This window comes from Drosophila serrata, unplaced genomic scaffold, assembly GCF_035046125.1.
Source record: "Drosophila serrata isolate PLE 108 unplaced genomic scaffold, ASM3504612v1 contig_382, whole genome shotgun sequence".
Taxonomy (NCBI): Eukaryota; Metazoa; Arthropoda; class Insecta; order Diptera; family Drosophilidae; genus Drosophila; species Drosophila serrata.
The window spans coordinates 4,875,375-4,891,400 of record NW_028257280.1 but is presented as its reverse complement, the minus strand read 5'-3'; the positions used below and the strand labels follow the sequence as shown (position 1 = coordinate 4,891,400).

At 41.2% G+C, this 16,026-nt stretch overlaps 1 protein-coding gene across 1 annotated transcript in view; it reads right to left on the bottom strand.

Moving 5' to 3' along the window:
- Positions 1–616: 616 nt before the first annotated feature.
- Positions 617–16,026, bottom strand: part of 5-HT7 (5-hydroxytryptamine receptor 7) — a 58,925-nt gene continuing 43,515 nt past the window's right edge. Inside the window, exons 2-3 of the mRNA XM_086840609.1 lie at positions 11,668–11,755; positions 617–4,597 (exon numbers count right to left, since the gene is read on the bottom strand). Of these exons, the coding sequence (XP_086696735.1) occupies positions 2,526–4,217 (1,692 nt within the window). The 5' untranslated portion in view covers positions 4,218–4,597; positions 11,668–11,755 and the 3' untranslated portion in view covers positions 617–2,525. The remainder of the gene's footprint in view (positions 4,598–11,667; positions 11,756–16,026) is intronic.

Sequence of the window (16,026 nt, the reverse complement as noted above, 5' to 3'; positions counted from 1 at the left end):
GTAGAAAATGTGCAGATATTTGCATACAGAGTAGCGAACAATTCGTGAGCTTCCGCCGCAGATGTTTGTTAGTTGTGTTTGCCTTTTGATATGCACGCCATGTTGGCGTCGCTTTCGCTTTTTCCCTTTCCCCTCTCCCCCGTTCCCTTCAGCTTCAGCTTCTGCTTTTGCTCCGGCTACAGTTTCAGCTTCCGTTTCCGGGCATTTTGCACGTTTGCCCAACTTGTCACTCGCACTGAGCGCGATGTTTTCTTTCGCTGCCAGCAGTCTGTTAAATTGTGCATTGAGTTTGACATTCAGCTGCCAGCAGCTGCTGCAATTCGCTTTTGTAGGATTTGAATTCAATTTCCAATGTTTAAGAGTAAAAAGTTCTAGAACCTGCACCGTAGTGCACTTTACAGTATTAGTTCAAAGCTTTTACCTGGAGGTTAAGCCATTATTCGCAAAAACAATGGTATAAAAAATCCTCTTAATTTATTTACTCTGATAAATAGTTAATTCAAGAAATTCCAAGATTTGTGGATGTATAAATTTCAATTTTGATACCTACCTTTAAGCCATTTAAAACATTTTTTTTACCTGTTTCCAACACATAAAATACAGTAATCGGTAATGATACATTTATAGATTTTGCCTTTTATTTGATGCCTTAATTTCCGCACGTTTTTCAAGAAAACAGTTTTCAAATGCAGTTTATTTTTTTGCAGTTTTGTAAGCTTCACTCGGAAAGTGTTTTGTAGTTTTTATTCGTATGTTATTCTCAATTACTTGTGTTTTGTTTTTAATTATAATATTTGATGTTTGTTTTTGTTATGAACTTTAGTTCGGTTTGAATATAATTAGCTGCGCTTAGTTTTGTCATGCTCGTTTGCCGTGTTTTGTTTGTTTGTTTTTCATTTGCGTTTTCAATTTCCATACTCGATTTCAATTTCATTCTCATGTGTGGGCGATGATTGTGTGCGGTGTCTGGATTTGTATGTGTGTTCTGGGTGTGTGTTCTAGGTGAGTGTTGGTTATGTAAATAGTTTGATAGTTTATCTCTCGCCTCTGTTGGCGGAGGAGCTCAGTTTTTCAATCGATTGTTGGTTTGTTTGTTTGTTTCGAATATCATAGTGCACTTCGCGGAGTGCTACATACATATACAATAAAAACATGCACACTTAGTCGACTATATCTATATGTATAGGTATGTGTGTATTACGTTTGATGCAGCTTCGATCTAAACATAAAAGTAATGCTTAATGTTTGGTATCACAGAGAGGCGTGACTTTTCATACAAAATACAACGAAAGACTAATGCAGAAAGTTACAAAATACAATTTAGTTCATCTCACTTGAGCTTGAGCCGCACAGTGTACACATACATACATATATACGCTACGTTTCCTATATCATTATATATAATATATATATATATCATTATAGACAGGGCCGCAGGACCTTCGAGTGTCCTGGCTAGGTATTTACAGTGAATAGCTTCTTGCACGAACATAAGTATATCTAGGTTAATCAGTAGGCTTAATGGTCTGCTCTTCGCAGCTTGTAAATTTAATATTTGGCTCAGTTTGAGTATCGCAAATCAACTAACTACGCTGGCAAATTTTCCTTTTCTTTAGTTTCTTTTGTTTGGGGCAAATGGGGAAATGGTGGTTTTCCTCTTTCGGGGGTATCAATATAGATTCGATAACGATTGTGTCTCATATCCGGTGCTGATTGTTTTCGAAACATAAAAGGAACCGTAGAAACCTGTCACAGTTACAACCGTGTGTGTGTGTGTATGTTTTTGGTTTTGTGAGTGTTATACTTGTGTATGGTGTGTGTGTGGTGTACACCACTCTGATTGCTTAGTTCTACATTTAAAATTACAACAACAAGTTACATTTAGAGGAGTCGTCTACATGTCGCACTTATTGCGAATGCCAGGGATGTGGTGTGCACATATACAGAGATACGCACTACTATCGCTACTTCATACAAATATCCATGTGAGTGTATGTGTGGGTGTTCTGAGGGGGGGTTCTTAATTGAGAGGGGGAGATGGAAGGTAGTCCTTGGATTGCTCTTGATATATATTTTCTCCTGGGCAATGTACATAGGCCATAAACACGTTCCTCTCTCGCTTCGTGAAGATGCGGCCTTCTTCTTCGGCTTTCGAACTACTTAAATATGCCGATCTATGATCCAAATGGCAAATTTAATATCTTGTAAGCTGCTAAAATTTCTTAATGAAATGTAGTGAACACTTGTAGTTCGTACAGTTTGATCATAATAAAAAGTAAATAAATAATAGAAATTTTGCCCTGACAATAACATATTAAAGCTTTTCCAGGGATTACCTTCAACCCTGACAGGAAATTACACTTTTTCTGGCTTTACTATTAGCTTTTAACCCCTCAATGTACGCTTAGGTTAGACTAGGGATCCTACGTGGCCGAACTGTTCTTCCGAATACCAAGGGGAAGATCCTGCGACTAGCATTGACATCCTCAGATTCGCTTTTCCCGACTGCTATCCGATGCAGTTGCCTAGAGGAAGCTCTCCCTGGCTCCATGCCTCTCATCGCCCAGCATCACCCGCTGGGATGGCGGCTCTCCATACTGATCCTGGTAGTAGTTCTCTCGCATCATCGTATTGAGGCTGGAGCAGCGGAAGTAGAGGATCTCCTGGAAGGGCTTGCGAAAGTCCCGATTGAGGGTGGCATAGATGATGGGATTTAGCAGGGAGTTGGCGTAGCCCAGCCAGAGGAAGAGGGAGGAGAGCGATGCCGGGACATGCATTGTCTCGAAAGGACGAATGAGGGCCAGGATGAAGAAGGGCAGCCAGCAGACGGTGAAGGCGGACATGATGATGCCCAGTGTGGTGGAGGCCTTCTTCTCCTTGGCTAGCTGGAAGCGCAGCTTCTTGTGGTGTGGTGATCCCAGGAGTCCAGTGGATCCGCTCACCCCTCCGCCGCTGCCATGATGGCCGCCACTCACGCCGACACCCAAGGCTCCACCGCCGCCACTGCTCAATCCGCCACAGGTGGAGTATGTCAGCGAGGTGTTACCCACGCTGCTATGCCGCTGGCCATTACCGCCCAGTTCTGTGTGACCCAAGGGCGGAGCCTGCGGTGCCGTGGGTGAGCCGGTTCCATTGAGGGCCTGCTGTAGATGCGTCTGGGCACGTTTCTCCTCTAGCACAATCCTTCGCGCCGCTCTGAAGATCTGGTAGTAGACAAACAGCATCACCGACAGCGGTATGTAGAAGGAGCCCAGTGTGGCGTAGATCTGATATGCGAAATTCTGGCACACCGTGCAAATGGGCTGGCCATCCTCGTCCTCGTGCTCGTTTCCGAGGATCAGGAGCGGAGGCAATGAGATACAGGCAGCTGCTAGCCAAACTACGCCCACGCACAGCATCATCCGGCGAGGTGTTCGCTTGACTCCATACTCCAGGGGCTTCGTTATGGCTAGATAGCGATCCACCGATATGGCGCAGAGATTTAGTATTGAGGCGGTGCAGCAGAGCACGTCGAAGGATACCCAGATGTCGCACAGCAGCGGCCCAAAGTTCCACTTCTCCAGCACCTCGTACAGCAGGGCCATGGGCATGACCAACAGGGCCACACACAAATCGGAGAGCGCCAATGAGACGAGCAGGTAATTGCAGGGTCTCCTCAGCTTGCGGACCATGCAGACGGCTATGCAGACGAGGACATTGCCGACCACTGTGCCCAGGATGACGATCAGCAGGACGATGCTCACGAATATGGACTGCAGGGGAGGCAGCACAAACTCCCCAGCGGCGAATTCCTCCAGGAGCAGGGGAGTATCTGAGAGGGGCACCAATGTCGTATTACTGTCACCCAAATTAGTGCTGGTGATGCCCTGATACGAGACTATGGCAATTGGACTGCTGTTCATGGGCGACAGTGATCCCAGTCCCGAGCCTAAACCTGAGGCCGAGGCTATGGCCCCTAGGAATGCGGTGCTGCTGTTAAAGTCCTGTGACTGCGATGGCGACGGCTCCGTCTCGCTTTCCAGGAGCGGAGCAGCCACGGTGGCCTTGGCCGCTCCATAGGCTATCCAGCTGCTCAGGAAGAGGACGAACAGAGTCAGCGTGGCGGTGGAGATCAGTTTCTGGTGGATCACGGGGTGAGTGTGACTCTGGTGGTGGTGGTGCTGGAGCTGGTGGTGGTGGCTCTGTTGGCGTTGCCAGTCCAGGCCGGGTGAAGCCATCAAGCAGGTCTTTCAATAGCTAAAGCAGGCCGACGCGGCGTATGAGCAACCCCAGCCCATTGCGGTCATTGCGACCCTCAGCATCATTGCGTATACGCCACCGTGTCGGTGCCGCGATTTACTGCGCCGAACTCATCATTAATCATAATTTCAATAAAAATAAGTCGTCTTATTAGTTTCGCCTGCGGTTAGCTGCCCCGTAGTCGTAGTCGTCGTCGCCGCCTGATTACTAATTTATGTGGGGGCGTATGCTTAATAAAAATGATGCTTGCGGCCGCCAGTTGATGTGGTCATTGACTTTTATGCCTTGTACTTGGGTATCTCTTTCAATAAATCTCTGTGGGCTGCTGGATTGTATTTACTGCTCCTCTGATTGTCGCCTGGAGAGACGGGGAGAGAAAAAGAAAAATGCGAAAAATTCATTACTCAGCTGTATTTATAAAGTGCAAATGGCAGTGCCTTAAAGTCTGAATTTAAATTCTCATAAAAGCTGTGTCCTGCGGGCACGACATCTTCTTCCTTTCAGCGTTTCTGCACACAAAGACCTTACCACACGCACATGTCGCCCTAATGATGGTCACAGTTGTTACAATTTCCAAGGAAAATTTTTAAACAATGAAACAATGCGGCAACAAAAAAGAAGGAAAATAACAGAGCGAATAAAAACAGAGTCAGAGAGGGAGAGAGGGCGGCGGGAAAAGAAACCGCCAAACGAACGTTTTCAGGACCCGTCAGGCATAGGCAGCAAAGAATTTTCCCCATTTTCCCACAGCCACCGCAGACGTGAATCATCTGTGGAAAAGACGCGGGCGGGAGTGACCGCAGACCTTTTGTATTAATTTTCATACTTCTTTTGATTATTGAATTGTTCGCTCTTCGAAATGCGAAACAAATAAACAAAGGGCAGCTAAAAGGCGATGGCGGCTCGGCCATTGTTGCTTCCATTCTCGTTGCCAGCTTCCGTTTCGCATTTTTATTTATTTCGCCATTTCCCCGGCTTCCTCTCTTCTTCCCCATTTCTGCGGTCATTTCTAGAGGAGGAATTCGAGGGAACCGCGACCTGGAACCCAATTTATACATCCCTCTCTAATTGAATTCCATTGCCATTGCCAAAGCGTTCGACGAACTTGGCTTTAAAAAAAGCATTGGCCTAATGTTTTCCCCCATGTACGATTTATTGAATGCGGCCAAGTGGCAATTGAGCCAGGAAATTTGAGGCAGGGGGAGAGGCGTCTAGACGGCCAGACGATGTCACACCTGTGCGGCAGGTGTGAAGCCAACGCGACACTCAAAAATCGAATGAAATTCGAAACAAAAGCAAGGCGGCAGCGCATTTACATTAAGCAGCAGCCCCCCAGCATTATTAAAAAACTATTCTTCAAGGCAATGAACTCTGGCAGAAAAAAGGTGAGAAAACAAATGGAGAAATAATTATGGTTTCCTGTTTAGACTTTGGGAAAATATGAAACGATACAAACTCAAAAATGATTATACGAAATATTCTTTGGAATTTAAGCACAAAGTGATATATAATTTATTGTAAAATGTTTCTTTAAACAAATAGCTAACTCGCAATATTAATTTTCTTTCAATATACGAAGTATGAAATTTAAAAAGGAATATTTAAAGCATACGAACAGAAGACCAAAAAGCTCACACCTTTATTTAATCTGTACATACAGACTAACCTAAATAAACTTCCTCCTACTGGGACTTTACCAGTAACTAGTTATCAAATTTCTATGGGACAAAGTTTGCAAACATAACATAAATTCCAAACAATGTGACATGAACACGAAAATGTAGCAAAACCAATTGAGTGAGTACCATAATAAATAGCCATGTCAAAACATTATTCCATTGGGTATTTTCAATTTTTGGAAAACTCATCCGTGGTGGAAAATTGGCTGGCAGTTCGAAATTCGAATGCGCACGAGTTCATTTCTGGGCTGGTGATTGCGACTGTGACTGTTTGTGCGAATGCACTCGAATTTGTGTTATTTGTTTTTGGCAGGCGGCTCTGCGCCCGAGCGACTTTCGGTGTTAATTATGCTAATCAATGGGGGACAAGATGGCCCCAATTATTTGGTCAGCAAACAGAGAATCGTAAGCCGCTTTAAGCTCCGGGGCGAAAGCCCGCAGTCCGGACAACAGGCTGCGACGACTCCTGTCCGGATGAATTCTCCTGGCAACAGGACATAAATAATGTAATTTAATTATGAATCGTTCGGGGCGCTATGGGCCCGATTTGGCAGCTAAGGCTTATGGAGAGGAAGCCCCTCTTATTTGTATTATTGCCAAAGCCGACAGGGGCGTAAATATTCATAGGTTTTAATATTTATGTCCTTCGTCCTGCATGAGCAACTTTCCCTTACTCGGGGCCGGCTTTTTCCTGATTGCCTTCCGCCCCTTGGCCCTAATATTTGACATTCCCGCCACGAGAGCGCACAACTTTTCAAATATTTGGCAGTTTCTCTGGCTTCTGCGGCAGCGTCTTGAGGTTTGCCGCAGTCTCTCGACTTTGCTGACAGGACTTGTTGGGGCTCTGAATCAGAAATTGTTGGATGCCGGGGATTGGCATGGGATGCCCTGCTAAACAAGAGTAATTTTAGTTGGCCAACTGCTCTCCAGTTTGCTGGAAATAGGAAAATAGTTTACTGCGGAGATTTCAATTTAGATTTTTGCTACCCCTTCTGCCTTATTAACTGCGATGCTGGCTGGGCCCTTCAGTTAACACAAAATATATTTTATGGCTGCAAATCCTTAAGTTTTCGCGAAATAAACGCAGTCAGGGAAAAAGATAAAAGCAAAGTTGGCGTTGAGCGCATAAAGAGCTTTTTAAAACCAGTCAGCGTAAACTTAATTTTTGCAGATATCGCAAGCAATTGTTTCAAGCAGCGAGCTCACTCGAGTTTGCCCCACAGCAGCCACTCTTTTTCGAGAAGAATGCAATGCTGTTGATGGTTGCAGTTTATGGTCTGATGCCCCGCCTCCTGCCCCCCTTGGCGCTGTGCAGTCCCTCTTTTTATATGGCTTTGGCTTGGCGCCGGCACTTTGGCGCATTAAGCTCTTTTTCGTTCGTTTTTTACCAGAACGGACAGACAGCATTTTTAAAGCTGGCAAGTTTTGCGGCTGAGCGGCAAAAGTCACGAAACAAGTGACTCACCGTGAAATCGAGACAGTCAGAGAAATGGAGGAGCTTAATAAATAACCAACGAAAAATAAAAGGAGCACTGTGAGCAAGACGATTTAAATCTGAAGAGCTTTTAAACATGTATAATAAGATAATAATTCTGTTTCCTTATACAAATATCTCTTTACATATCACGTTTTCAGTTTATACGGTGGCAATGTTTGAAGTTAATATTATTATACTCTTGCAGGATATTCTAATTTCTTTTAGAAGCTTAAAACGCAGTGAAGGAGTCGTTTTCAACCGTATAAATCATATATATTCTTGATCAGCATGAAGAGCGGAGTCGATCAAGCCATCTTAGGAAGAAATATAAAATTTTCGATTTTTTCAAATTTTTATAAGGGGTTACATCATTAAAATTACCAAAAGTTGAAAAAATATGGAATATTTTTAAATTTTAAATTTACTATGCAGATTTATTAGCCTATCAAAAACTAACATTGAAAAGCTTTCAGAATTAAATTTAATGAAATTTTGGCTTAGTTATGAGATTTTTAAAAATTGATTTGTTGGAAAAATTTCATATAAAACTGATATATGAACATACATTTATTCGAAAGAATCTGATCAAACTGTATATGAACTTCTGCTTCCCTTAGTTACTTTCCTTTTCTATGTTATTTCGCACATATGTGACAAGCTGGTCTTGTTGTTTATTTAAGGGATAACTGCGGAGATTAAAATCTGTACGACCCATGAGGCGTATGCGTAATGTGCTGCTCACACGGCGTATGGGTAATTTCATATGCTCGCCAGCGCATTTCAATTACAAAGTCATAAAATTTGATTTCTCATCCAGGCTCCGCATTCAATTTATGCTTCGCATCCAGCATATTTATGACGAACCCGCACTCATCCTTCGTTGTCGGTCCTCGACTGCGTTATCCTTGGAGCATTCTGCCATTTGCCAAGTACCCGATGTAATTTCAACCTGACACATCACACGAGGGACTCGCACACGTCTCGAGAGCACACGAAATTGCTGTAAATGGATGCGAGTTAAAAAGCCAGCAATTTTAAATTGCCGCTGTCGACATTGGCGCCCCTTTTTTCGGGGCTCAACCAGCTGAAGAGGAACGCGGTGGGAGCTAAATCCCGACACCGAGGGGTTGCTGCTTCTTGCGCACTTGATGTTTATGTGTCAAAGCTGCTGTCGGTTTACATTGCCATACAGTTCTTGTTGTGTTGTGTTTTTCTTTTTTTCTTTGCACAGCGTTGGCATGGTTGTAAATAATGAATGCGTTGATTTCGAATCATATATTTATGCGCGAACTTACACCGAACTACAAAATGTGGGAAGCAATCAGTGTGAATGAAACACAGAAAAATGTACACATATGTCTTTTCGCCGTAAGTTTATATTCATTTAGAATATAATAAAGTATTCAAACCTTTTCTACTGAATTTAGTTGTAAAGGACTATGATTTCACTCTCTGTAAATGCTCATCAAATTCCCAATGAAATATTTTCCTTGTGTAAAAGCCGGAATCATTTGCGGTTGTGAATTCCTAGAACTGACTGATTTATTCCAATTCGAGAGAGAAAAGCCGTCAGTGTCAGACAGGGCAATCCTTTCTAAATGTAATATCAAATATCGTTTATGGCACCCCATTTTGCTTCCGCATTTTCCTCCCGAAGTCAAGGTCACAGACAGTAGGCAGCAGAAAATCATAAAAAGTGAGCAGCAGCTCATTGTTTGCCATTAATTTTGTTTGAGAGTGTTGGAACAACACTGTTCGTGTAAAATGCCTGGCATATGTAGGCATTTTCGGGATGTGTGTGTTAGTATGTTTTTGTTTATTTGTGTGCATAATAAAATTTGTGCACAAAACATGTAAAAACATTTGCTTATCTTCAGGAATTCCCATACCATTCTGGCTCCTGTTCTGTTATTTTTTTCTTACTTTCTTTCTTGTTGGGGAGGATGACATTTTCACTGGTGTTTCATTTTTGATAATGTTTTTTGCATTTAAAGTTCACGTGGGCGTATGAGTGATATGATTTGCATATATGGGAGCGGCAAGGCACTCACACAAGTCCGATTTATTTTCGGCTGTGCGTGTGTGATGTAATAAAGCATTGAATTTTACATAAATTGCGGGCACGGCCCCTATCCTCCTCTCCACCGCACTTGTTCCTTCCGCTTCCTGTGGAAAAACACACGAAATACGCTTTGCCGTGGCCATTTGCAAAAGGCATTTGCATATTTCGTTTCGTTGTTGCGCCTTACAGTCTTTTGTTATTTTCATTTGATTATTTATGGTGTTCCACCGTATGAGGGCAAAACATCGATGATTTCCAGCCAAAAAGGAATTTATGTTCCTAACATAAATGCCCGTTTTGTCAAGTCAAATATTTGTTGTTGCCATTTTATAGCTCATTCTGTTGTTGTCGTCGGTTGTTTCTTGCTGTTTTCTCGCACAATTTATTGGTTTTAAAATTATTTCCCTGGCGCGCTGTGACATCATCATAAAAAAATACCATTTCACATTTATTCACGGAAATATTTTGCAGTTAAAGTGGCCCCTTTGTCCTTGTGCATTGTCCTGCTCCCTTCCATTCTGTGTGCCACAGTGGGCGTTTCATATCTGATTTCACAGCTGCTAATTGTTGGCATATTCCCAACTTGTGGGCTTTGTGGGAAATACGACCTACTCGTCCGGGGCTTTTCAATCAGTGTAACATAATGACTCACCACCAGGACCGATAGAAGGCCAATTGCAATTGATTTGACAGAAATAGATACAAAGAGAGAGAGAGAGAGAGAGAGAGAGAGAGAGAGAGAGAGAGAGAGAGAGAGAGAGAGGGAGAGAGGGAGTGAGAGAAAAGAGAAGCCATTTAATCCCTAGTTCCGATTCAAAGGAAATCTGATGCCGATGCCAAAGCTTTAATCTAATGCAATCTAATCCTGCTGGGGATAGTATGCAGCTAGAGCAGCTGCAACACAACAAAGTGCATAGCTGGCCCCAGCAATTTTCCACTCAATATACTTGTACTGACTTTTATGAGAATGCCTTGGCCATCGTGGAATTCCTTGGCCATGATCCTGTGCTCAGCGTCCTGCGAGTGAGTCATAAAATCTTGTTATATGGCTGCCGGAATACTTTGACTCTTAGCTGCCACTAATTGAATTGTTTTCCAAGGGCCAAGAGTGCACTACAGAATGCATTCGCTTCCTTGCAATAATGCCAAAATTGAATTTCACCAAAGGTTTATTAGTCCTAAAGCATAAGTCATAACGTGGAATGTTATGATCTGTAGAAATCATAAAGCTATGGCATTTTTAAGTGAGTTATATAGCTATTTCATATTTGGAAAAAAGGAACGAAGCTATCTTTGGAGAGGCGAACTTTGTATACCATTGCAGATTACAATTGGATAAGGGGACGAAGTTTAAATTGATCATAGATAAGTGAAAAAAAATTGTTTGACAAATCAAAACATAACAAATCTCATAACTAAACCAAAAATTCAGTAATTTTAATTCAAAAACCTATCCCATGTAAGTTTTTGTTAGGATAATACATCTGCATACTCAATTTAAGATTTTAAAACATTGAAATTATTTCGAGGTCTTGATAATTTTAATGATTTAAAAAATTTTGAATAAATGTTGAAAATTTATTTTATGACCGAACATGCCTAGTTCGACTCAGCTCTTAATGCTGATCAAAAATCGATATAATTTATGGGGTCGGAAATGACTCTTTCACATTTTTCTAGGCTTCTGACTATAATTATAATACCATTCTTTGAGCCGATATTAAACAACGTTTTTATATAAAAATATGTTTTACAAATAAAATTAAAAAATCTCACAACTAAGTCAAAAAAGCATTAATTTTAATTCGGAAACCACTCCTGTGTTAGCTCTTAGTAGTTTTATAAAAAAAGTGGGATTTTTATAAATTATTGACAGTTTTAACGATGTAACCCCTTATAAAATTAAAAAAAAAAATCTCGAAAATTTATTTTTTGCCCCGGCTTGCCTAGATCGACTCAGTTTTTGATACTGATCATGAATATATATGATTTATAGGGTCGGAGATGACTCCTTCTTAAATTGAGAATCTTTTGAGTAAATTATAATACCATTCTTTCAGCCGGTATTTATCAATATTTTTACATGACAATTTTTTCTAGACTAGACTAGATTTCCTTTCTAGATTTGTAATCTTAGAAAGTGTTACTTTTTTGCTAAAATATCTGATTCCTTATTTAGGGTAATACTTCCAACATGCTGAAGGACTCACCTAGCTCCAGATTCCCTTTTCCTGTGGCTCTCTTGCTTCTGCTCGCTGCTCTTTGGCTTAAACCTCTCGAGACGTCTTCAACGCGATGCTGCAATGAATGAGATAACATAAGTGATGAGATGCGTGCAGTAATTAAAGGACCTTAACGCATAATGGGAGTTAAGCATGTGCCAGAGAAGGTGTTTGTGTTTGGAGTTACTGCAGTGGCGTGTTTACTTTTTGCGTAGGTGGACGTCAAGTGCTCCATCAAAGCATGACATTAGAATGAATTTTACCACCTTTACCCATGCGACGAATCGTTTTGTATACAAATATAATAAGCCACTGTCTGCTGGCTTACGCATTTCCACAGGAAAAAAATATTAAGTTGTATTGAATAGCTATCACAACCAAGAATTAATAAAATATACAATCTCAAGCATAAATGTCATCAATTTTTCTCATGTGTCTCATATCGGTTTAAGAAAGAAATCCTGTATAATTTTCCTCACTAGCTCTTTTAACAGTGCCCCTGTGTGCGAGTGTCTGCTTGAGACGGCATCAATCATACGCCATGTTGTGTTGCGCTGAACTGTGGCTAAACAGGCGGAAACGCTAAAACGCTCACTCGCACAAACACAAACAAAGCACACACAAGCACGCACACACACTCGCGCTGCCAGCGAGCTTGCAAAATTGAAAATTTATCGTCCGAAACACTGACAGAAACTCACTGGCACCCGCTCATACACACACGGGCATACGCAACCACAACATGAACAACGCGCTAACAAGAAATTGTCAGCAGCAAATTTAGCAACAGCAACAGCAAAAGCAGCAGCAACATCGCAGCATAGCAGTAAACATCGCAAAAGCAGCAGCAACAGCAACAGCAACTGCAGCAGCAACAGCAACATCAGCAACCTGCCACGCCATGAACCTTCAACTAAGTTGAGCTGTTGCATGCGCTTCATCAACGTCATGCTTAGCCGCATTTGAGACATTGTAGGCATTGCATTCGAACAGAGTGCAGCAGAGTGTGTGGCAAAAATCGCTGGGAAAAAGGGTGATATATAGACGATATACGGTGGGTGGGTTGTATTCACATAAAAATTCCAGACATGCGACTGGATGATGAGATTGTATGTGCAGCAAGGCGGCTCGTATCACTCTATCCGCCGTGACTTTGTTTGCTCTATTCTGCATTTAGATGAGAACACACCCGCACACAGTGCGTAAAATGTGACAAAATAAAAGCATAGTTTGTTATTCCGAGAATTTTTAACTGAATTCAAAAAATAATAGCTGGCACAACTTCATAATTATTGTTTGCATTTTTGTTGTTTATTTGGCTTTTCGACTGCTGTGCCATGGAGATTAATTTTGAAAAATTGGCTCAAAACAATCTCTGTAAATATGCACACGAGGATATTTATGAAAAGTTTATAAATTCGTGAGTTTTCAACATTAATAAATATGCAAACATATCATTTTTCTCTCTGCTGCTTTGGATTCGCTTAGTTGAAGGTTAAATTAATGTGTCCATATCTCCCAAACACGAATCCTGAATGACATTTATGAGATCTGACCATTAAGAAAAAGGGAACTAAGCTAGCATCCTGGGGATTATGTCACATTGTGCATTCCAAAACCATTTAGATGGCTAATTTATGAATGCCACTGAATTTAAAATCCAATTATGGTTTTGCCAGTCGTAAAGGTAACAAGAAAATATAAATTTCATGTACGTATTGAAAGAAATTCCATGGACTCAACCGTCCGCAAAAACGGAACTAACAATGCATTTGCATGGGGCGTTAAGTCGGAAGCGAAAAAATGCAGCCAAGCTAGAAAAAACTAGGGGAGGTGAAACCTGGGGAAAGTCGTAGGAAAAAACCTGGGGATGAAAAACGAGAAGGATAGCGATATGTGTTCGTCTGTGTGTTTTTCTGACACTGGCTAAAGATAATCAACTTCAGTCATCAGGCGAAATGCGGCGTGGCGGCAACAGCTCGACAGTTTTTAATTGAGTTTACGCTCCGTGTGCCGCGTTATGAGTGTGGGTTGCATTCATGTGAATGCACAGGAAGAAATAACTTGAATTTGATTGATATTTACAAGAAGAAAAAGTAAAATATGTGTTTTTAAGTTTAAAGAATGATTCGATCGATCCTCTTTGAAATATTGCTTTTGAAAGTCACTATTATACTTGCAAGGATTAAATATATCAAAATATCTTTGTACTATTACTTTTCAGTGTACTTCTGAAAGAGAGAATTATTTGCACTCAGCTGGAATTGACTCGCTTTGCGGTTCTTGCACTTGCACTGGCACTCGGCGTCTCTGAAGCACTCGCATATACACTATTTGCCACGCTCCAGCTTCTGAACTGCTGTTGCGGCTGCTGCCAAGATTTTTAATTAAGTTAATGAAGTGCATCGTGCGTGGTTTTTCGGTCACATTTAGTGACAATGCAACTGGAGTCGGATTTCCTGTGCTTATCCCTGTCCTTATTAATAGGGACATTAGTGCAGAGCTTGCGTTCTCAACACATTGTGTTTATTTACCGCCGGTCACAGGGAAAAGCAATAAAGGGTCTTCCTGGTTGCATTACCAGAATAAATGTGCAGAGATCTCAGCAAAAAAAGGAAGGGATTGGGCAATGAGCAATGGGTGAAAAATGAAGCTCACTTCCGCCGAATGCCGACTACTGGCGAAAGTAAACATTAAATATTTATGACGCTGCACAAAAAATGCAATCAAAAACGTGAGAAAAGTTTCTATTGCATATTTATGTGCGCAGCGAGCGGAAAGCGCATCTGAGTCAAAAAATAGAACTGCAAAAATGTTGCAGAATATTTTGAGCTGGCTTTTTAATGCTCTTACAAGGAATCACAACAAGCTGATTATATTCTCTGATGAGCTTGGAAGGGATTTGGTCGAGAGTGCTGGCTACATTTTCTATAAACTGTGAAAAATGTTAACAAATAATTCTAAACAAATATTCTGTGTCATCTTACGACATGTGATTGTTAGTAAATAAAGTAATTTTTATTATTATTTTCTTTTCCATGCAAGTAAATAACTTTTACGATACTTTTTCAGGGGCATTTACCACTTAATTTTCCTTTAAATCCAAGTGAAAGTCACTTGCAAACAGCTTTTTAATATTTTTGATCGTAATGGAAAAAGCGAGTGCAATCAATAGAACATAATTACTAACGCCATAATAAAGCTTAGAGTCTCCTTTTCAAATGCAGGGCACAATAGAGCCAAGCTCGGTATGAAATGTAATGAATATAAAAGTGTTGCCAGGCACTGAGGGCCCAGGGGGTGGCGGCGGACTTGAGAGAACGCTGCACCAAAATGGTTTTCAATTTAGTTAATTTATGGTGCGCTTTTGTTGGCACTGAAATCGCACTGGCACACAATGGGCATATTTATAGCCGTTTTATTTTCCCATTTCAATGCAATTACCCCCAGCCCACTGCCACACAGACCGAAATATATGCTTATAAATGCTATATTTTTTAATGTATACAATTCTATATACACGACGATACACAATGAGCGAGAATGAAACAGCAGAAAAGGTGCTAAGCTCAGTATTCGATTTCGTAGCCCCTGGAAAATACTGGATTTTTGCGTCGCAGTCCATTTTGCCGGGGCACCAGCTGTCCGAAAAAGCGAGAAAGCGGCACTTATCCAATTTGGAGGAGCCACAATGCCCAAGGAGAGCACATAGTCCGTAAATTCCGTAGCGAGAGTTGGAGCCATTAGAACACATGTCCCGTCTGCTGGCTGCCCTCGGCCTCTACTCTCCATTCTTCGAGCCTGTTAAGTGCAAAGTTTTAACGCTGGTTAGCAGCTGCTAATTAGCATAAAGTTGGCTCAACTCTCGCGCCATTCACTCCCGCACACATTCACTGAAAGAAATCTTCCTCTCAAACAGGGTATATGTTTGTCTAACCTTGGGCAATAAATCAGAAATGGAAAAATTCAGGAAAAACTAGATCTAATTCAATTGAAATATTTTATAGATCTACTTGAAATCATTAATTGAAAAATTGCTCAGCAATGAATACATGCGTCAAAACAAATCATTGAAAGACAAAAAGACGAACTCAAGAACATAGCATTTTAGAATAGTTTAGTTACAATAATATATCTTTCATTCTTATTTCATTATTTGGAATAAAGTAAATATATAAATATTTGTTACTAAAGGAAACTAAAGTCACAATTAAATGCCCAGCAGTAGTCACTCTCTGCTTAATAAATTTCATTTAACAAACTTTCATAATTAAATGCCATTTCAAAAGAATGTCCATTAAATGAATGCATCCTGAAATATTATTCAGTGTAAGAGCAGAAAGCACC